General features: G+C 32.2%; 2 protein-coding genes across 2 annotated transcripts in view; both read left to right on the forward strand.

The window, feature by feature from the left end:
- LOC114329580 (alpha-amylase) overlaps window positions 1-24,202 on the forward strand; it is a 412,355-nt gene that overhangs the window by 128,040 nt on the left and 260,113 nt on the right. The window lies entirely within an intron of this gene.
- Window positions 12,729-15,743, forward strand: LOC126879034 (zinc finger MYM-type protein 1-like). The gene is made up of 3 exons (XM_050641923.1): window positions 12,729-12,934; window positions 13,017-13,330; window positions 13,444-15,743. The coding sequence occupies exon 3, from the start codon at window positions 13,551-13,553 to the stop codon at window positions 15,663-15,665; it is 2,115 nt and encodes a 704-aa protein (XP_050497880.1). The 5' UTR covers window positions 12,729-12,934; window positions 13,017-13,330; window positions 13,444-13,550; the 3' UTR covers window positions 15,666-15,743.

A 24,202-nucleotide genomic window follows, 5' to 3' on the forward strand; every position in this document is an offset into this window, starting at 1 on the left:
ACTACAATACGATTTCGATGTATACCCACTTACTCACCTTGTCCTTCTTACAGACAAACTGTGTTCGCAGTGTCTCAAACTTAACATAAGAAAAAAATATTTTTTCTTCCACTCGGTATAAGTACAAAAAAGAAGTTTGAGTAAACCTTTGCTCAACTGTGCAAACACCAAAGGAAAATATAATATAACAAAAAAATTACTTAGTGTAATCTGTTAATCTGTTCATGAAAAAATCAACTACGAAAATGAGCATCATTTTAGGTGATACATTACTTTTGAAATTATGTAGGTATATTTAATCATTTTAAAGTCGAAATTTTTAACCTAATAGAAATATTAAAAATATTGAAAAATATTAAAAATATTCCTAAAAGATATTTCATTGAAAACTTATTGGACCATTTTCCTAGTAACACCTCAATGGCTTCTAAAAATTGCAAGCCAGATGGATGCTAAAGCGAAGAAGACAAGAGGGAATTCAAAAACTTACAATTCACGACCCCGTTTGTTTTTCTGGTAAATTCCAACGGAAACTAGACCTACTTACTCAAAGGAGTAAAACTAATATAAAATAAAGTAAAATGTATACCATTTTTATTCAGTTGTAATGCGAATGCAAAACTGTCTTATTTTTCACTTAGAACAGAGAGCGCAAACCAGCACTCTAAATCGACGATTTTTGACTCTATTTGGAGTCATCATCAGAGAGGCGTAGGTTTGCTGCTCTCTGCCCCAAGTGACGAAACTCCGAGAGATTATCCTCGCATTGCAACTGACGTTTATAGAGTAGGTGTCTAGCGACATGTGGCAACTGAAAATCAAAGTTTTCAATCTAATAGAAATATTAAAAATATCGAAAAATATTAAAAAATATTCCTAAAAGATATTTAATTGAAAACTTATTGGACCATTTTCCTGGTAACACATCTATGGCTTCTAAAAATTGCAAGCCAGATGGATACTGAAGCGAAGAAGACAAGAGGGACTTCTTTTCAGAGAAGGCAAATGGTATAAATTTTGGGCGGAGGTAAATTCCTCACCAACCAGTATAACCATATAATCCGAGAGGTATTTTCCTCACCAAGTTTAAGGGTTCGTATTAATCCGGTAGGTATTTTCCTCACCAACTCACTCAGGTAATAAAATAAAAAATATAGATGTAATTTAAGAATGATTATTATGAAAGCATCCGAAATCCGAATAAAAGACATTCATTTCCTTACGTTGTAATAATAGGTTATAATATAGATAATGTGCAAAACGTATAACTTATTATTTACTATTTACTATAATAAGAAACACACTTTACAAAATCCATTATAGTCATTAGATTAGACTGATTATTTCATTCATAGGAGATTCTGACCAATAGAAAGCTACAGAAATCTGAATTAAATCGATAATTTTTGATAATCTCCCGTCGTTAAGTATATTACGTCAGATGCCCTTCGTTGCTACGAAAAAATACATTCAGTGACATTAATGACAATTAATGTTTTAAAAATTATAAAAGTGATGACTTTCAATCGTCAAATATTTATAAAAACTGTGTGTTTAATGGTACTTACATAAATAAATTACATTAAAATTTTGGTTTTGAACAGTTTTATTCATGAAATAATCGCAACAAATTGCACTCGACCTCTGAATTTAATATAGAAGTTTTGCTCTCGTGACACTTTGACATAATTTCACTCGCCTTCGGCTCGTGAAATTAAAACTGTCAAAGTGTCACTCGGGAAAAATGCAATAATTTCAGAGCTCTTGTGCAATTACTACTGATAACTTATTATAGTTATTAAGGTACCAAGGGTATTATTATTTTATTAATATAATACCGGTGATGCCTTCAACGTTTAATGTCCGACTAAATTATTCTTTATATGCAAAAAATTTGAATAAATTTTGAATTAATTAGTTTTCGAATAAGTACATTTACCAGAAATAGTCGTAACGTAATTGTGGTAACCATAGTTTTACTTAGAGTTTTTTTTGTCAACTTGACAGTATTTAACTGGTTATTTAAATTTAATGGGCGCTAGGGCGTTATTTTCCTATAACACCCCCTTGGGCGTTATATCGTACTTAATTGACTTCGAAATAATGTCATTATTTGTCAAATAATAGACCAGTCGTACGTAAATTTTCTACATTTTTCTCAGCTTACTTGCAGACTGCAGTAATAAAAAAATTCATTTTATAGTTTGCATGACATTAAATCAAACACAAAACAATCTGATACGTCTTCCGGTTTTATATAATGTAAGGCCAAAAGTATGTTTGATCCTGGAGAGACTGAATTTTCTATACCAAGTTTGGTGTACTTAGGTGAAATCTTCAATCATGTATTTCAGTGTTTGGACACATTTGAATGATTGCATTATGTATAAATATAGCCTTTTCAAAATCTATAAAAACTTTACTAGGATTAAACTCAATTTAGAGAGCTTTAAAAATTTCTGATTTTAACAAATAGAAAAGATTGTTTTAAGTTTCTGTTTTTTTTTTTGTTTGACAGTAAACAGTATAATAAAGAAATATAATTGGCCCATGAATAGTGAATAATTGCAAATAATATGTGGTACGGTAATTGTGCCATACATATAACATACGAGAGGGGCAAAATTATGGAATAAATTAATTTTCTCTAAAACGGACGATTTTGGAGAAAAACCCCGCAACAGGTCGATTTTTATTTTTAAATTACAATTTCTTGGCCTATATTTTCATAGTAGTAACGTCATCTAACTGTGCGTGATCACGTAATCAATGATTTTTTTAAATGGGAATAGGGGTCGTGTGGTAGCTTATTTGAAAGAGTGTTATATTCCCTATTTAGTAATATAAACATTACTATAATTATTGATTGATTGATTGATTGATTGATTGATTGATGACGTCACTAATATGAAATATAGATATGCCAAAAAATTGTGATTTAAAAATAAAAATCGACGTGGTTCGGGGTTTTTTGTCCAAAATCGTCCATTTTAGAGAAAATGAATATATTCCATAATTTTGCCCCTCTCTGTATAAAATTCAATGTTGCTAAAAATCTTATATTTGTTTCACATTCACAACTAAATACAGTTATCTTACTTTTGACACAGTTTATAAAGAGAAAATTTTCCTCCTTGGTTGTTTTTTGAGCACAGCTCTTCACAAATTTTTGAACCTCATAAATATTGGAAGAAAGTCGACCAGGCATCATTTTCGTCGATAATTATATATATTTTTTCTTATGTAACAGACATCAATCGTAGTAATTGTTTCAGGCAAATTAGCTGCAAGCTCTTGGCGAATGATTTTTGGCGGTTTTTCAGTATATTCTCTTCGGCTTTACGTTTACTAGAGTTAGAAACAATTTTTCGATCTATCTTCTGCAGATCTGGTTCATGATTATGTTGTAGGCTACTTCTAGTTATTGTAAAATTTGCCCCAATAGTATTCAATTTCGCACTAAAAGTTATTTTATTGCCTCCAGAACACTTCTTCACTTTCTAAAACTTTCACCTTATAAAAAATAAAATTTTCAAATACCGTGATTACTTTCTATTGCAACATGCCATTTTTGTCAAAATTCCAATTATGACTAAAAATAAAATACTATAAAATTAATTAATTAATTATTATAGGTACCTACTGTAATTTTATAGTAGATAAATAATTTCCTTGAATGCCTTTTAGTAAAATCTACCTGAAACAACCATTTCAGTTTTGGTGAGGAAAATACCTGTCGGATTATGACATACCCTTCCAAACTCAGGTATAAGATTATTTTGGTGAGGAAATTACACCCGCTGTGAATTTTTAATTTATTTTAATCATTTTACCTACTTTGGTGTATGTAGGTGGTGGTTATTTTGGGAAAATTTTATGACGGGTTGCTGTTACTTTTAGAATAGAAAATTATTATTTTTTTTATTAAAAAAATTGAGGGTGTGACTTTTTTCTCAAGTGCGTGATGGGGCATGATTCGCGATACCTCTGTCTATTTCTTTCGGTATCGTTGGCGTATATTCCTTAATTTCATTGAAGAGTTAACGGCATGTAAATGACGAAATATAACATTACACAATAAGAGATATATCATAAAGGTGGAGGTGCGGTATGTTGAAACACTGCCAGGATATTTTTGTATGTTTGATCAATTTGACTTATAACATTTCGTTTGTAATTCAATTTAGATTTATTATAACCTTGTAAGTCTTCAATATGGAATATATTCCACTAGTAAAATTAAAGTATACCTACTTATTGGAATTTTCCTTAGACTTTTTGAGAAGTTGAAATATGTAAAAAAATTGTTAGACGATTCCACTGGACGTTCTGCAAAATAAATTAAATGTAACAAATTCCCATATTTTTCACTCTGTAAAATTATTTATACTATGAAACATTACGTGCTACTATAATAATTATTAGGTGCCTAGATGGGTACTATTAAGTGCTATCTACTAGTCTAAGATACGATATAAGGTAGAATTTCACCTATTAGCTGTTTATCGGATAAAAATTATTGGATATGTAATTTAGCATTTTAACAATTACAAAAAACAAGGAGTGGCTGATCTAATTTTGTTCTAACTGTAATTAATTAATATAATTATAAAATTACTTTTTTTATAAATTAAAAAAAAATCGACACGGGCAGATATTATTCCACATTTTTTGGATCATTCAAAATAAAATAGGTCTTTTGTAATTTTTCTCTTAAGTTGATTGTTTTTAATTTATAAATAAACAAGTTAAAACTAAAAAAAGAACGAAAGGTGACGATTTTCAAGACTTAAGAACATAGTAAAAAAATATCTTTTTTCTACGGCCGTGCTAAAAGAGCCACTTTCACGAACGCATTTCGTTTCCGAAAGTTGCACTTTCCCGCACGGCGTGCGTGAAAGTAAATTTTCCCGCACGGCGTGCGGGAAAGTAAAATACCTTGTAATATGGCATTATAATATATTATAATATATGCAATAAACTAATATTTAGATATTATTTACTAATTTATTTCAAATTTGTCTTATTGTGTTCATGTTTTAATGAAATTAGCGCGATGATTCGATGAAATAAAATTATTTTGACATAATATTTAAAAGTCAGATCAGTAGAAAATTACAATGGTTTTGAATCGTCGTCATGGAAACCAATATCGTCGTCGTGGTAACCCATTATATTGAATGTTTGGTTTTGACAACCTTGTCAAAGAATTAATTTGTGTATTTTCACTTCTAAGTAAAAATTGATATAACTCTATTTTGTGGCTTTTTTCCAAACGTACGACCCTAGAAAAAATATTGTTCCTAACTCATGCGGAAAGTGTCTTCCCCGCACTCGACTGCTTGCCCGAACTCCGCTATCGCGTCGTTCGGGTCAACGGCAGTCTCGTGCGTGAAAGTATCACTTTCCGCACTACTTAGGAAAATAACTATTTTGAAATTACGAAGTACCTACCTAAATTTAAGTTCAAACCTTATTCTCTCAGTTATTGATAAGTATTTTGGACATATTTCATTTTGAAACACTGTTTTTAGTTGTTAATGCCCGTCTCCCCATAAGAACCCCAAAAAATATATGTTTTACTATAAAACACGGCTAAAATTCTTATCAGGATCTGATAGAAGAAGGTTTGAATTTGAATTTAGGTACTTAATGATTACAAAACTGATATTTTTTACTTGTGTTTTTGAGCCCTGAAAATCGCCATCTTTGGTTCTTTTTTCAGTTTCGGTTGTTCATAACTAGAAAACGATCAACTTTAGAGAAAATTTTCAAAAGACCTTTTTTGTTTAGAATGATCCATACAATCTGAAATAATATCGGTCCGGGTCGGAATGTTTTTTTTTTAATTTATAAAAAAAGTCATTTTTTAATTATTAACAGTTAGTACAAAATTATATCAGGCACCCCTTTTTTGTAATTGTAAACATGCTGAATTGCATAACAATGATATATATCTACTGTTCACTCTACTTTAGATATTTTATCATTAACTTAAAATCAATTTCGGTTAATGAAAAAAATTGGGAAAATAGTTATATCATTACAAATGGCTCTCTGAAACGTCCAAACTGCTTAAAAAACGGAGATAGCATACTTAAGCAAAAACACAAAAATAAAATAAACCTTAGTCAGATCTCCAGTTAGGTTATTTAATTTTTTTAATCAAGCCCTCTAATATTTTTTTTCTTGGGTTTGTATGATTGCGGACCTTAGGGTCAATTCGCCCATCTAACCGATTTTGCTCATGTTTACGTAACTTTAACTAATCTATGTTTGTTTTCCTTCCCTATTAATAATTATAATATCATATCATTATTATCATTATTATACATTAACATTTTTTACTTCTATTTTTCATATTATTCATTTTTTATATTCAATTACTTTTTTCCTTTTTTTGTATCTTTTTTGTTTTTTTTTCATTTTTTTTTTTGTTTTTTTGTGTTTTTATTGTTTTTTTTTTGTTTTTTTTTTTTGTTTTTTTTTTTGTTTTTTTTTTCATTACGGTAAGACTAAAACCCGATTCAACATCTCTGAGGTTATTCGTCTTCTTAATGGTTCATGTTGTATTTTTTTTATACTTATTACAATGTTTTTACATTTTTTTTTACAATATTTATATGCTTCTAATTACAGATAGTTAACTATAGCTCACATAATAAAATGACCACTTGTGGATTATTACTTTGATTTATTAAGAACTTTAAATTAATTGGATGTATGACATCCTTTAAATAAATTTTTTCCAGAAAGATTTTCACTTGAGCTTGTATTTAGAGAGCAATTTAATATTTGATGCTCTGCGTCTCCTATTTCTCCACAATTGCAATATGGATCGGTTTTTATGCGAATTTTAAATAGAAATTTGGGAACAGGTACGTGATTATACCTCAAACGCAAATTTTTCTTATTGCATTTTTGGAAAGATTCCCCTTCATAAACCATGGTTTTTTGGGAATCGTTTCTTGAATTTCTTTGTAGTATTTGCCTTTTTGATTGTTTTTATTATCTTCTTCCCATTTTGTTTTCCAAACGTTGTTAATAACTGTTTTTATTTCATTTGTTGTACATTTGTATTTTGTTCCTTCTCCTTCGTGTATGGCCCTTTTAGCTAAGACATCAACTGTTTCATTGCCCGCGATTTCATTGAGGGTGAAATTTTATTAATCTGCGCGCATGCGCACACAGGCAGTATGGAATTCGTTACTAAATGTTTTAATTTATGTATTTATCAGTCCAGAAAAGGTGTGGAAAGGATATATTAGTGTTTTTAAATATATTTTTCTACAAACGTGTTAAAAATGCAATTTATAGCACTCCATAGGAGCGTTAAAAATGCTACTTTAAAGCACCGGTGCTTTAAAAATTTTAAGGCACTGCAGTTAAAAGTGAATTGTCAAATTTTGAAACGTCAAAATTTTATATTTCATTTATTAACATTAATAGATATTAATAATACCTATTTACGAATGTTTCTTCTAAATTTAGGAATATATTAATTTTATAATACATTTAAGTATGTAGTAATTTTCTTTACAATTTCTACTTACCTATTTGTTTTTGTTTATACCTAATATCGCCCTTGTCTAGCAAGTGTCTGCGTAGGCTAGCGGTATGTGTATCTATAATAGTTACGGACATGTTAGTACTTGGTTCGATTCCCCATAAGAAATTGTTTATTATTAATGGTTATTGACATCCTTTAGACTATTATTATATGGACTTAAAAATGATTAAAAATAATTAAAATAATTAATCGGGATGTTGCCCAACTAATTACCGATTTGCAAATTTATAATAATTGCCTATTTCAAAATGCACTTTTGAAATGAATTTTTCTTATGCACAAATGCAATTTCAGATTTCTTATTCATTACAATAGTTCACAAAATTTCCTGACATTCTCACGAATCCAACGCACCAAACTGCATTAAAATCCGTCTTACTGCGCCAAAAATCGACAGTAAAGCCTTTTTTTGTGCTTCAATGCCTCGACTAATTCGGCCAGAGATCGAGAGGTCGTGAGTTCGAATCCAGTGCAATCCTATACTTTTTTATATTTTTTGAAAGCGGTAAGCACAAAATTAGTTTGGTGTTTAAAAAAAATTAAAACAAACTGTTTAAAGTATATTTATTTTTAAGAAATCATATAATAGAAGTATAACTTCTTACGTGCGTACAAAGTACACACACATTCTTTTTTTAATTGTACTACATATATTAAAAATATAATTTAAATTAATTGGGGTTGTATGTAAAGTTTCTTTATATTCTGCCAGTTCCCTCTAATATTTAATCGTATACGTTAAGATAAAGTAGTCCAAATTTTTAATTTCCCGTATCAACCTCTATAATATCATCAATATTTCCTATGAAAATGATGACAACATAAGATAAATACCTGTTTCTGTTAACTCGATCAAAATAAACATCCCTTTTATGGATTTTATAAATAACAAGGTATAAGCCTAAGCCTCGCTTACCCTTATTACGGAATGATTCAATTACAGCGATGACCTGGTTACTTCTGAACTTTCCACGCTACGCTTTGCATGTTTTATTGACGGTCAGCACGAAAAAAAATCGTCAAGGTGTAATAAATGTACAAGTGTACAAAGGGAAACGACCTGAGCTTGGAAACAAAATGTTATATGCAAGTGTTTGAAAATATATTAACTATAAATAGCATGACAATTTCAATCACGATCTTCAACCTAAGCTGAATCCTTTCCATTATCATCATCATCATCATCATCATCATCATCATCATCATCATTATTCAGCCTATATCTGTCCACTGCTGAACGTAGGCCTCCCATAGTTCACCCCAAAAATTCCTGTCCTGAGCTTGCATTTAATTTTGACATATCCGCTTCAGTTCATCTCTCCATCTTGTTGGTGGAATTCCTCTGCTTCGACAGGCGTCCTGTCTGGGTCTACACTAGAGAATAAGTTTTGTTCATCTGCCGTCCTTCGTTCGCGCGACATGCCCTGCCCAGTTCAATTTCAAGGTCGATATTATTTTGATTTCGTGGGTTACTCCCGATCTATGGCGCAATTCTGTGTTGGTTATTCGGTCTCTTATGGCTTGATTACACCTAACGATTACAGTAGCGAGACAGCAAACTGTTACTAGGCCGAGACAGTGGTGCGGGCGAGAGATAGTTTATACGTATTTGGCAATTTTTGAATTTGGAGGCGAGTCAGTTCAGTTTCTATTCACAAAATCAAGGAGTAGTGTACCTAATTATGGATCGTAAAGCTAACATTAAAAATGTATCAAACGGCTTATACCACTGCTTATACAAGAGTTGACCGATATATTATGAGAAGGAGATAAGCGTCTTTGGGCTATAATAGAAAATGGATTTAAGAAGACCAAATCTCGCTGCTCCCAATTTCTTCGATTCATTGATTTTTTTATTTTTTTTCTATATGTCGAATTTGAATTTTTTATTTTATTTGACTTCTTGAGTTTTAAAATCAACAATATTTATTTCTTCTATAATCGATACATATGCTGCATCACGTTTTTGTTTATTTTTATACTCCAAAGATTTGAAATTTCATAAGCACGGGTGTAACTTATCTATACAATTGAACCAAACTTTATTGTCCTATCTGAGTTCCATTTGTTAGCTATTTATAAGAATCACAAATCACATTGATTAACAGAAGTCGTCTCCTTTGATGAGGTGGTAATATGCACAGTTACACAGCGAGTGTTGTTTACACATACCGAGTGGATTGGCGAGTATACGATTGAAGGGTGGGAGGTCGAAGACTCGGCCTAGTAAATAGAACCTGTTCTATTGACTGTCCGCCATATGACTAGGTCGAGTGCTCGGCCAAGTACTCGTTAGTATGTTTATACCAAACGAGCACTCGGCCGAGAACACTGTCTCGCTACAATACTCGTTACGTGTAATCAAGGTTTTAGTCTTAATCCCAACATGGACTGTTGTTCGAATTTTGTTTGCGAACGTCTTAGTAAGCGTTAGCGCGTTTCCGCACCATAGGTTAGAACCGGCAGCACACATTGATCAAAAGTTTTCTCTTTAATGGGACGAGCTGATTTGAAAACGTCCCTTAGCTTTCCATAAGCCGCCCAAATCAACCTTATTCTACGTATTAATTCATTGATTTGGTTGTCTCTACTTAAACGAATTCCGTGCCCCAAATATTTGCATGCTAATGTTTGTTCTACATTTGTTCCAGCAATGTTGATGTTCTAACTCATAATGGGGTTTGTCATCACTTGTGAACCATAGGTTAGAATCAACAGCCCACATTGATCAAAGACCTTTCTCTTTAAGAATATGGGAAGAGCTGATTTGAAAACGCCTCTTAGCTTTCCATAAGCCTCCATAAGCAGCTCAAATCAACCTAATTCTACGTATTAATACATTGGTCTGGACCAGAGTCTGATTGTCTCTGCTTAAACGAATTTCGTGCCCCAAATATTGGTATGCTAATCTTTGTTCTATATTTGTTCCAGCTATGTTGATGTTCTAACTCAGAATGGGGTTTGTCATCACTTGTGCACCATAGGTTAGAATCGGCAGCACACATTGATCAAAGACCTTTCTCTTTAAGAAGATGGGAAGAGCTGATTCGAAAACGTCTCTTAGCTTTCCATAAGCCTCCATAAGCAGCTCAAATCAACCTAATTCTACGTATTAATTCATTGGTCTGGACCAGAGTCTGGTTGTCTCTACTTAAACGAATTTCGTGCCCCAAATATTGGTATGCTAATGATTGTTCCATATTTGTTCCAGCTATGTTGATGTTCTAACTCAGAATGGGGTTTGTCATCACTTGTGCACCATAGGTTAGAATCGGCAGCACACATTGATCAAAGACCTTTCTCTTTAAAAAGATGGGAAGAGCTGATTTGAAAACGTCTCTTAGCTTCCCATAAGCCTCCATAAGCCGCCCAAATCAACTTTATTCTTTGTATCAATTCATTGGTCTGGACCAGAGTCTGGTTGTCTCTACTTAAACGAATTTCGTGCCCCAAATATTTGTATGCTAACGTTTGTTCTATATTTGTTCCAGCTATATTGATGTTCTAACTCAGAATGGGGTTTGTCATCACTTGTGCACCATAGGTTAGAATCGGCAGCACACATTGATCAAAGACCTTTTTCTTTAAGAAGATGGGAAGAGCTGATTCGAAAACGTCTCTTAGCTTTCCATAAGCCTCCATAAGTAGCTCAAATCAACCTAATTCTACGTATTAATTCATTGGTCTGGACCAGAGTCTGGTTGTCTGTACTTAAACGAATTTGTGCCCCAAATACTGGTATGCTAATGTTTGTTCCATATTTGTTCCAGCTATGTTGATGTTCTAACTCAGAATGAGGTTTGTCATCACTTTTGTACCATAGGTTAGAATCGGCAGCACACATTGATCAAAGATTTTTCTCTTTAAGAAGATTTGAGGAGCTGATTTGAAAACGCCTCTTAGCTTTCCATAAGCCTCTATAAGCCGTCCAAATCAACCTTAATCTACGTATTAATTCATTGGTCTGGACCAGAGTCTGGTTGACTCTACTTAAACGAATTTAGTGCCGCAAATATTTGTATGCAAATGTTTGTTCTATATTTGTTCCAGTAATGTTGATGTTCTAACTCAGAATGGGGTTTGTCATCACTTGTGTTTTTGAGTGGCTGATCTTTAAATCAACTTGTGTAGAGGCATGGCAGAGTCTTTATCACATTTCGATGGCATGATCAATGTGATCTGTTATGAGGACTATGTCTTCCGCGAACCTAAAGTGACTAAGTTGCACTCTATTTATGTTTATGTCCATTTAGTCTAGGTTTGCATGCCTATACATGTATTCATGGATGATCTGGATGACTTAAAAATCTGCCTCTAATAATTTTATTATAGAAAAAGACTGTGTGGCTCGTACAAAATTCTATAGAAGTCAAACGGGCAAGAGGTTTATGTTTTCAAAAACTGATATTGTGTAAAGTATTTATTAAAATCAACTAAATACTTTCGGCATAGCAAATGCCTTCATCAGAGCTTCCTTACATTTTGCAAAAGTTGGTGTTACTTTGAATTTGATGCATCTGTGAATGAACCAGATGTCGATGCTCAGCAATTCTCTTTTTTTTGACACTCTAAGGTATTTATTAAAGTCGACTACCATACTGTGGATAATGAATAGAAAAATACTGTATGACTCGTACACACTTCTATATAAGTCAAAATAGCAACAGGTGTATGTTTTCAAAAACTGGTAGTGTCTAAAGTATTTATTAAAATCAGCTAAGCACTTTCGACATGGCAACTGCCATCATCAGAGCTTCCTTACATTTTGCAAAAGTTGGTGTTACTTTGTATTTGCAGCGCCGGTTTAACCAGGGGTCTTTTGGGTGCTGTAGCACCGGGCGGTTGAAGGTTCTAGGGCGGTACGCGCGAAGCGCGTGCTGTTCCGAAATTATATGATTATGGTAAAATAAAATTTGCATACAAATCCACATGATATATTAATAAAAATTTTTCTGTTTTATCATTAACTTGAAAACTTAACAATAATTTATAAATAAATTACTATTATTAACGTCGACGTACCTATATGGTTTATGCACTGTGTTCAGTTTATGTTATCTAAATGTCAGATAACGTACAAACATGCCGTGCGCCGTAAAATTATATCATTCTACAGCGTTTAAGAATAATGTGCGAACACCGCAAAATACACGTTTGGGTTGGCAGACGGGCGCCGGCCGGCGCGCCGCGCCGAAATAATAAAACAGAAACTGCTTACTACTTGAACACTTGAACCAGAAAATAATAAGGCGTAGGTCGGTAGAGTCGATTAGTAAAATTTGTTCTATCATATTAATACAGACCAGGCAGTTGTATAAATACGAGTAGAAAGAGAAATACCTACAAACGTACAACTAAACTAAGGTAAGATGTTTGACTTACATTTGAAACTGTATAGGTAATTATAATTTGTAAATTAAACATTAATATAATCAATATTCAATAGAAAAATATGGAAGGGCGGAAACAACCTGGATCTTTCTGGCGTAAAAGGAAACAAGAAAAGCAAGAAAGACAAAATAAAATTTTGAAGGTATACCCAAAATGAATCATTTTTTACACCTGATGGAAATCAAGAAGACGACACTACAAATATTTCCCAACCCGGTAGTAGCTCTAGTGCTACTAGTGATAAATATATTCATATTCAACCACATGAACTTATTTTGGAGACTTCAGAATTAGTGCCAGAGCCAGAGCACTTAGTATCACCTGTTTCAAAAGTATTAGAATATGAAGAAGCAACCACCAGTAACTCGGGTAAGGCATATTTAAATTTTTTAACGAGGCTAAAATGCAAAAAGATAACGGTGCCTTTACAAATGGTAAATAAAACAGGACAATGACAAATATTTTTTTTATTTTTTTTTCAGATCCAAAACAGGATTTACTTAATTTTAAAGATCCGGCACTTTGGCAAGATTCCCATAATTAAGCAGAAATGATTCTAGAAAAATAGGTCGAACAGAATCTTACAGATATGGACTTTTCAATGTCAAAAAGAAATTTCGGGGAACAACACAGGTATGCCGGTAAGCAAATATTTTATAAAAGACTTGTTAATGGAGAAGTGGTTCGCCGCGATTGGGCAATTTACTCGGAGAGCACTGGCAATTTGTCTTTTGACAGAGCATTTTGTCTTTATTGTGTATTATTTGGAAATAAAAAGAACCAATTTAAAACAGGATTTTCATTATGGAATACAAGTAAGGAAAGATTAGACGAACATGAAAGATCCAATGATCATATAGATAATCTGATGACTCGCTTATTAAAGCAAGGAAGAGTTGATGTAGAACTCGAAAAGGAAATTAGCACTGCGAAAGAATATTGGGTGAAAGTACTAGAAAGAATCATAAGTGTAATAAAGTTTCTGGCTACCAGGGAATTGGCATTTAGAGGTACTCATGAAAGAATTGGCGAAAAACGGAATGGAAACTACTTAGGTTTACTGGAACTATTGTCAGAATATGATCCATTTTTGAAAGATCATATTAATACACGAGCAAATTTAGGTAAGGGCAAAACGTCATATCTATCAAAAGATATATGTAACGAATTACTGAATATTTTATCCAATCGAGTCATTGATGAAATTGTTAGACAAATTAAGGCAAACAAATACTATTCTATAAGTGTAGATTCAACACCTGACATAACACACCATGACCAACTTACAGTGATTTTGAGATATTGTGACAATAAAGGGAATCCCGTGGAAAGATTCGTGGGATTTTATAAAAACACTGGGCATAGCTCACAACAACTTGAGGAAACAGTTATTGGGATGTTAGAGTCTTTGAAATTAGATATTAAGAACTGTAGAGACCAGTCTTACGACAATGCCAGTAATATGAGTGGAAAGTATTCTGGTTTGCAAGCACGTATTAAAGCTTACAATGATTTAGCTCTCTTTGTTCCGTGTGCTGCTCACTCTTTAAATTTGGTTGTCCAAAATGCAGCAGATTGTTGTTTGGAAGCAACATCTTTTTTTATGTTGGTACAAACTATCTACAATTTTTTCTCCGTGTCTACACATAGGTGGGAGTTATTGTCTCGTGCAATAAAGGATTCGGCTGAGTCGGGGCAGACACTGTTACCTAAGAGAGTGAATACAACCCGTTGGTCTTCTCGTTTTGATGCCGTAAAAGCGTTAAAAAGCAATTACGGTTTGATTAAAACATGTTTGATTGGAATATCAACGGATATAAATGAGAAAAACATAGTAAGAGTTGAAGCAGCTTCTCTATCGGAAAAACTTGATTTGTTGGAAAACGGAATAATTTTATCATTTTGGCTTGACGTTTTACAAAGGGTTAATGAAGTGAATAAATCAGTACAAAAGGAAAATATGGATTTAAGCACAACCGCTCATCTGTTATCATCTTTAGCAGATTACTTTGATTTCTTACGTGATCGTTTTGATCACTACGAGGCCTTAGGAATGTTGTTAACAGGGAACGAAAATTATGCTGAGAAGAGGATTATCAAAAAAAAATTGCAATTAGGAGAAATGAATTCGGAGGTAAGCTTAAGCCAAAAAGAAAAAATTCGAACACAATGTTATGTTTGTATAATAGACAATCTTAAGTCGGAGATTATTCGCCGATCTGATAGTTATAAATCTTGTTCAAGAGCATTTGAATTTTTGTTTAAACTAAAAGCTACGGAAGATGAAGATATTTTCAGATCGGCAACCGAATTACAACAAAACTACAAGGAGGATTTGGACGAGTATTTTCCCCAAGAATGTGTTCATTTAAATCAATTGTTAACGTCTCTTCCCCAATTAAAAATAGACACTCCTTTAGAATTGGTACAGGCTTTATACAAAAATAAATTAATATCTTCATTTCCAAACGTTAATATTTGCCTGCGTATTTTTTTCTCCATAATGGTCGCAAATGCAAGTGGCGAACGCTCTCTTTCGACACTAAAAAGGGTAAAGACCTACTTAAGAAATGCAATTTCCCAAGAAAATTTGAAGTCCTTAGCAGTCTTATCCATTAACGAGGACCTGCTAAATGAATTAAATATAACTGATATCATCGAAAACTTCGCTTCAGTAAAATCAAGAAAACAAGCTTTTCAATAGTAAAGGTATTTGCTTACCTACCTGATGTTACCTGTTTGAATGTTATTAAGTACATTTTTATTTTACTTTGTGAAAAGTTCGCCCTTAATTTTTTCCTTGTATATTGTTAGTTTTCATTTAAGTTGGAAACCAAAAAAAGTTGTAATTGTTTTTTTTTTATTTTAATAAACTTATATTCAAAATATGTTTTGTTGAATTGAAATAAAGTTGAGAAATATTTTTGAGCCTGGGCGCGGCATCCGTATCAGCACCGGGCGGCAGACTGTGTTAAACCGGCACTGATTTGATACATTTGTGAATGAACCAGATGTCGACGTTCAGCAATTCTCTCTTCTTTGACAGTCTAAGGCAATGTATTTATTAAAGTCGACTAACTACCATAATGTAGATAATTAATAGGAAAGACTGTATGACTCGTAAACACTCCTATATCAGTCAAAACGGCAACAGGTGTACCTATGTGTTCAAAAACTGATAGTGTGTAAAATATTTTTTCTACAGCCGTGCTAAAAGAGCCACTTTCACGCATGCATTTTGTTTCCGAAAGTTGCACTTTCCCGCACGGCGTGCGTGAAAGTAAATTTCCCGCACGGCCTGCGGGAAAGTAAAATACCTTGTAATATATTATAATACATGCAATAAACTAATATTTAGATATGATTTACTAATTTATTTCAAATTTATCTTATTGTGTTCATGTTTTAATGAAATTAGCGCAATAATTCGATGAAATAAAATTATTTTGACATAATATTTAAAAGTCAGATCAGCAGACAATTACAATGGTTTTGAATCGTCGTGTCGTCATGGAAACCAATACCGTCGTCATGGTAATTCATTATATTGAAAGTTTGGTTTTGACAACTTTGTCAAAGAATTAATTGGTGTATTTTCACTTCTAAATAAAAATTGATATAACTCAATATTTTGTGGCTTTTTTCCAAACGTACGGCCCTAGAAAAAATATTGTTCCTAACTCATGCAGAAAGTGTCTTCTCCGCACTTGACTGCTTGCCCGAACTCCGCTATTGCGTCGTTCGGGTCAACGACAGTCTCGTGCGTGAAAGTATCACTTTCCGCACTAGTTAGGAAAATAACTATTTTCTACGAGCGTGCAAAAATGTCTACTTTCGCGCACGCGTTTTAGTTTAGAAAGTTTTACTCTTCCGTACGCGTTTTACTTTTCCGCACGCGTTTAGATATTTTAATATGGCCTTATAGTTATTTTCCTAACAAGTGCAGAAAGTCATACTTTTCCGCATGTGACTGCAGTTTGCCGAACGACGCGAAGCGGGAGTTCTGCAAGCAGTCGAGTGCGGAAAAGAGACTTTCTGCAAGCGTTAGGAACAATATTTTTTCTACGAGTCTTTAAAAAATGACCAAATCTTAATCAATTAATTTAATTAATATGAAAATACATACACAAATTAATTCTTTGACAAGGTTGTCAAAACCAAACTTTCAGCATAATTGGTTAGCATGACGACGATCTTGGTTTCCATGACCACGATTTAAAATCACTGTTATTGTCTACTGATTTGACTTTCGAATATTATGTCAAAATTATTTTATTTCATCGAATTCTCGCGTTAATTTCATTAAAACATGAACACGATAAGATATATTTGAAATAAATTAGTAAATAATATCTAAATATTAGTTTATTGCATGTATTATAATTAATTTAATGCCATATTAACATATCTAAATTAACACGCGTGCGGAAAAGTAAAACGCATGCGGAAAAAACTAAAACGCGTGCGCGAAAGTAGACATTTTTGCACACTTGTAGAAAAAAATAATTATAATACATGCAATAAACTAATATTTAGATATTATTTACTATTTTATTTCAAATTTATCTTATTGTGTTCCTGTTTTAATGAAATTAACGCGACAATTCGATAAAATAAAATTATTTTGACATAATATTCAAGTCAAATCGGTAGACAATAGGTTTGTTCTATCATAAGTTTTAAACGGTTTGAAACCATCAGCGAATAGTGGACCAGCGCGAGTAGAGGGGATAGCACTGGTGACTGTATTATGTTTTCTCACTGACCAACTGTTTGCTGACGGTTTCTGACTAGTTTGACTGTTTGTTAGAACAAACCTAATAACAGTCGTTTTGAATCATCGTCATGGAACCAAGATCCTCGTCATGCTAACTAATTATATTGAAAGTTTGGTTTTGACAACCTTGTCAAAGAATTAATTAGTGTATGTATTTTCATATTAATTAAATTAATTGATCAAGATTTGGATATTTTTTAAAGACTCGTAGAAAAAATATTGTTCCTAACTCTTGCAGAAAGTCTCTTTTCCGCACTCGACTGCTTGCCGAACGACGCGAAGCAGGAGTTAAAATAAACTGCAGTCGCGTGCGGAAAAGTATGACTTTCTGCACTTGTTAGGAAATTAACTATATTAAAATCAGCTAAGCACTTTCGGCATAGCAAATGCCATCATCAGAGATTCCTTACATTTTGCAAAAGTTGGTGTTACTTCAAATTCGATGCAATAATTCTCTCTTCTTTGACAATCTAAGGTATCTATTAAGGTTGCGGTATTTCGATAAGTGGCTGTATTGTCTGTAGGTGTTCTACAGTATTATAACCTTTGCGAAATCCCGCTTTTACCACAGGCTGATATCTATCGAATTTATTTGATAGTCTGTTGGTAATTATTTTGGTAAACAGTTTGTAAGGATGGTGGTAACAAGCTTATTGACTTGTAATGTTCGAGTTTATGTTTGCCTCCTTTAGAATAGCACTCCCAAAGAGGCACTTATTCATTAAGCTTTTAACTCCAACATAGTTGGACCTCTAGCTCTAATCATATCTTTTCATATTTATTCCGTCGTCTCCAAGAGTTTTTTCATTTTTCATCTGTTTTAAGGCATTTATAACTTCCTCGTTAATAATTTCTGGTAGTGTTTCAGATCTTAAGTTAGTATTCTTCGTTCCATATCGTGGTTTTTGTGTTTTGCTATGTTGGCGATTATATTAATTATGTATAGTAATCTTTAACAATATTTTATTATTTGTTTTATTATTTGCTATTCAGAGTTTTTAATAATTTCATATTCCTGTTTTCTTTTATACTATTTTCGTCTTTTTTGGTATTGGTGTCCCTGGTTTCTTGTCTTATAATATAAATATAAAATCCACGAGGAAAATAAACTTCCTGTAGTTGGCTGTAAACCATAAATCACAAAAATACTAGATTTGTTGTAAAAGGTATATTTTAAAATACCCTTAATAAGGGTCACATTAAAATAAAACGTTTTCGGATTAAGTAATCCATCATCAGTGTTTCTAAAAGCCCTATCTAAGTATAATCGAATTAATTGAGGAAGACGAAAAGCCCTAGATACAAAGTTTACTACTTTTATACAATTAGAATAATTGAAATAAAAATAATAAACAATATTTTAAATCCAAGACTTTTCGTTAAGAAACTGCTTTCTGGCTGCATCCTGTATCTCCGGCTTTTACAATATATAGGTAAGCACAAGAGACAACGAATATAGAAGAAAGCAAATAAAGGACACTTTGGCCACGTATCTACCTTTTTTCGGCTAGAAAAAGGACCGAAAGACAGTTTCAGATACTTAAATCTGAGTAAAGATGAAAAATATAAATGCAGTTTTTGTTTTTATTTGACTCAGAGCTGGACCACCATCTCCATATATCTATTTCAGTATCTATGCATCCTCAGTGAAGCTATGCAGTCACAACTCTGAAACAAATATCAACAACCCTGCCTATTTAAGGGAAAACATCGCAATGCAATGTTTCCACCTTTTGAGACGCAAAACAGCAACATCTCTCGTAACACGAGGATGACGAAAAGCCCTAGATACAAAGTTTACTACTTTTATACAATTAGAATAATTGAAATAAAAATAATAAACAATATTTTAAATCCAAGACTTTTCGTTAAGAAACTGCTTTCTGGCTGCATCCTGCATCTCCGGCTGTTACAATATAAACTTACATGCATAGAAATCGGCCCACTTAAAAATTTGGTCATTTTTGATGTCTCATATTTCCTAAACCTGTTGGCCGAATTAAGTGATTTATTGAACATGCTATAGCACGATTCTTTAATAATACCAGTGTAATAATATTGTTGCTAAATAGGTAAATTTTCATTGTATACCGGGTGTACCAATCAAACTGTGTTTTTTTCTCATAGTTCGCATCACCCTGTGGAATATTCTAGCATTTATTAAATACTGAAATTAAAACCTAACTATAGCCTCAGGTTTTCTTAACATTCTGTTGTTTGATTCATTCGTTTATGTTTGATAATAAAAAACTTAGGTACTTTAACAACTAGACATGTTCTTCATCAATACCATCAATATCAACAGTGTTTCTAAATAAGTGCGACAACCTTAAGAGGTAATTCTGCATGAAAAAATAATGACAGTTGGCTTTATAAACGTATGTCCACAAATGTTTCGTTTCCGAGATACGGGATGTTGAATTTTTTCTTACAAACTGACGATTTATTTATTGCTTTAAAACCGGTTGAGATATGCCAATGAAATTTGGTGGGTTTTAAGGCGTAGTTATTGCACATTTTTGACATACAATTAAGAATTTAGTATTCACCATTGGCGTGCATACGGGTCATATTACCCGTATGCACGCCAATGGTGAATATAAAATTTTTAGTTGCATGTCAAAACATGCGCAATCTCTTAAAACCACCAACTTTTATTTGCATATCTCAACTGGTTTTAAAGCAATAAATAAATTGTCAGTTTCTAAGAAAACATTCAACATCCCGTATCTCGGAAACGAAACATTTGTGGACATACTTTTATGAAGCCAACTGTCATTATTTTTTCATGCAGAATTACTCCTTAAAGTTTGTCGCACTTATTTAGAAACACCGTTGATATTGATGATATTGATGAAGAAAATGTCTAGTTGTTAAAGTACCTAAGTTTTTATTATCCTACAAAAACGAATGAATCAAACAAAAGAATGTTAAGAAAACCTTAGGCTATAGTTGGGTTTTAATTTCAGTATTTTATAAATGCTAGAATATTCCACAGGGTGATGCGAACTTTGAGAAAAAACACAGTTTGATTGGTACACCCGGTATACAATCAAAATTTACCTGTATAGCAACAATATTATTACAGTGGTACTGCTCAAGAATCACTCTATAACATGTTCAAAAAATCACTTAAATCGGAGAACAGGTTTAGGAAATATGAGACATCAAAAATAACCAAATTTTTAAGTGGGCCTATTTCTATGCACGTAAGTTATTACGAGTATAAAAAAAACAAAAACTGCCTTTATCTTTTTCATCTTCACTCAGATTTGAGTATCTGAAACTGCCTTTCGGTCCTTTTCCTAGACGAAAAGAAGGTAGATACGTGGTCAAAGTGTCCTTTATTTGCTATCTTCTATATTCGTCGTCTCTTGTACTTATACATATATTGTAAAAGCCGGAGGTACAAGATGCAGCCAGAAAGCAGTTTCTTAACGAAAAGTCTTGGATTTAAAATATTGTTTATAGTGGAGTCACTGAAGGTTTTCACCTCAGATTTCGTTGAACCTTCATCGATTTTCATGAAAATTGGTGAGTAGTTCGAAGATATTTCAAGGAACAAAGGTGATATGATGACTACTTGCGCTCTTACCCTGGGGGTGGATGCCACCCCTTCTCGGGGGTGAAATTTTTTTTAATAAAAAAAATACCAGAAATCGATAGAGGGGCAACTTCTAAGCCAAATTTATTATATAAAGTTATTAACATAAATCAATACTTTTTGAGTTGTTAAATATCAAATATTTCATTTTTTCTTAAAAAATGCATTTTTTAAAGCTGTTTTTCACGTATTACTCAAAAACTATAAGCTTTTTTAAAAGAACTATTATTATCAAAATTAAAGATAATAAAAAATTTAATACACTCCCACTTAAAGTACTAAACTAATGTTATTTCAAAGTGAGTTATGGGTAATTGAATGGATATTTTTTTCGACGAGTAGTCAAATCTAAGTATTCAAGCTTACATAACGGGAAAACGATGCATTTTATAGAATATACTTGTTTAACACTTGTCAAAGTACTTCGGAGTACCTATCAAATGAGCCCTAGTAAAGGTTAATAGCATCAAAATTAAGCAAGTTATGATGAAAATAAGAGAACGCTTTCGATTTTTTTAGGAAAAAGTGAAAAATAAAACATACGACATTTCCACAAAAATTAAAATTTGTAGTAATCCTCACAAGAATTTCTTTAGGTTAACATAGTTAATGATTTCAACAATTTTCACCGGGTTAGAATGCATATTTTTGAAAAAAAGATACCATTTAAAAAAATCAGAATTTTTAAAATTATCGTACTTTTCATTTTCTTTTGATAGTAACTCCAAAAATACTCAAAATAAGTAAAAAATGATATATAACTAAATATTATTTTTTCTGTTGGAAATACTGTACCCATTTTACTATTTCCGTAGAGTAAAAAATAACCGAAATAGAAACGTTTAAAATTTCAATTTTGCTGCGAGAACCATGTAACCGGGGACATTTAACCTTTTATTGTTAAAAAAGTGAGAGGTTTAAAAAACTAATTTTGACATTTTTTAATAGCTCTTGGAATTAACTTATAACTACTTTTTAGGTAAACCTGATATCTTAAAAATTAACGGAGTTATTTACAAAAAAACAATAAAATTTTTTGGAAAAATTTTTAAAAGATATATTTTGAAACATTTTTGGTGCATAAATTTAATACTATCAACTTGTTCGAGGGCTTATTTGATAGATATTTCTATGAACTTTGACAAATATTTTATAAGTTTATGTTATAAAATGCACCATTTTGCCGGTATTTAAGCTTGAATACTTTGGTTACTCGACGAAAGAAATATACATTTAATTACCTATAACTTACTTTTAGTTAACAAAGAAAGGTTTTTCCAGTAAGGAGTTTATTTGATTTTTTATTAGCCTCAATTTTGAAAATAACTTTTTTGTAAAAACTTATAGTTTTTGAGTTATTTATGAAAAATGGTTAAAAACATACATTTTTCTCACTAAAAATTAAAATCTTTGATCTTTAATAACCCAAAAAGTTTTGATTTATTTTAATAACTTTATCTAACAAATTTTGCTTATAATTTGTCCCTCTATCGAGTTGTGGGGTTATTTTTAATAAAATTATTTTCACCCCCGAGGAGGGGTGGCATCCACCCCCAGGGTAAAAGCGCAAGTTGGCACCATGTCACCTTTGTTCCTTGAGATATCCTCTAACCACTCACCAATTTTCATACAAATCGATGGAGGTTCAACGAAATCGGAGGTAATAGCTCATATCCACCTTCAGTCACTGCACTATTATTATTTTTATTTCAATTATTATAATTGTATAAAAGTAGTAAACTTAGTATCTAGTAAAATTAGTATCTAGCTTTTCGTCTTCCTCGTATTACGAGAGATGTCGCTGTTTTGCGTCTCAAAAGGTGAAAACATTGCATCGCGATGTTTTCCCTTAAATAGGCAGGATTGTTGATATACCCTATTCCACGAACATACGCCTGTTTTGGATTACTTCGACAACGAATATTTTACTGTGCAAAATAAGAAGAACGAAAGTAAATTGCAAATTACATTGTTGTTTATTGGAATAATTATTAGCGCCATTTACTTTCGTACTTCTTATGTTGCACAGTAAAATATCCGTTGTCGAAGTAATCCAAAACAGGCGTATGTTCGTGGAATGGCCCATAGTATATTTGTTTCAGAGTTGTGACTGCATAGCTTCACTGAGGATGCATAGATGCGAAATAGCTATATGGAGATGGTGGTTCAACTCTGAGTCAAATAAAAACAAAAACTGCCTTTATCTTAATTAATTGAGTTGATAATAAATATAAAAGGTACAATAATAATTCAAAAATATAGCTGGTATATTATCCCAATTTTTATCCGTTTATCTTATCCGATCTAGATAAAATTGCACAGAACTCCAACGCAGTCCCTTATATTTACGTTATGTTGCATAGGCACATAAAAAGAGACAATTAAACATTACGTTCCCAAGGCTATATCGATTACGATGATAAAATTTCCATGCGATATCAACGTTTAATTGATTGGTTTAAAATCGACAACGGTCACCAGTCAATTAAGGAAAGTCAACCCATTAAGAGGCAAACAACTCGATCAAAATAATAAATAAAAATAAAGGGAAACAATATACCAAAACATGCTATTTAAAATATCTGGTGTGAGGTATTTAGTGCTTTTCCTCTAGTTGCATGACAAGGACATAAAGTATGTATACGTAAATGCCCAAAATTAAAATATACTCAAAATGTGTACCTATATTAGTCTGTAAACTTGTTTATATAATACCATTTTTATTATTACCAATAAGATGTTGAATATTTGTCACAAAATGGTCTTTGAAATATACATATATACACAACCAAGCTTATATAGAATCGTCTGATATTTTTCATTATTTCAAGCGAATTTAAAAAAATACTCTACAAAAATA

Source organism: Diabrotica virgifera, chromosome 1 (genome assembly GCF_917563875.1).
Source record: "Diabrotica virgifera virgifera chromosome 1, PGI_DIABVI_V3a".
Classification (NCBI taxonomy): Eukaryota; Metazoa; Arthropoda; class Insecta; order Coleoptera; family Chrysomelidae; genus Diabrotica; species Diabrotica virgifera.

Coding starts and splice junctions, on each gene's coding strand:
- LOC126879034 (XM_050641923.1), top strand. CDS start 13,551: ATGGACTTTTCAATGTCAAAAAGAAATTTCGGGGAACAACACAGGTAT.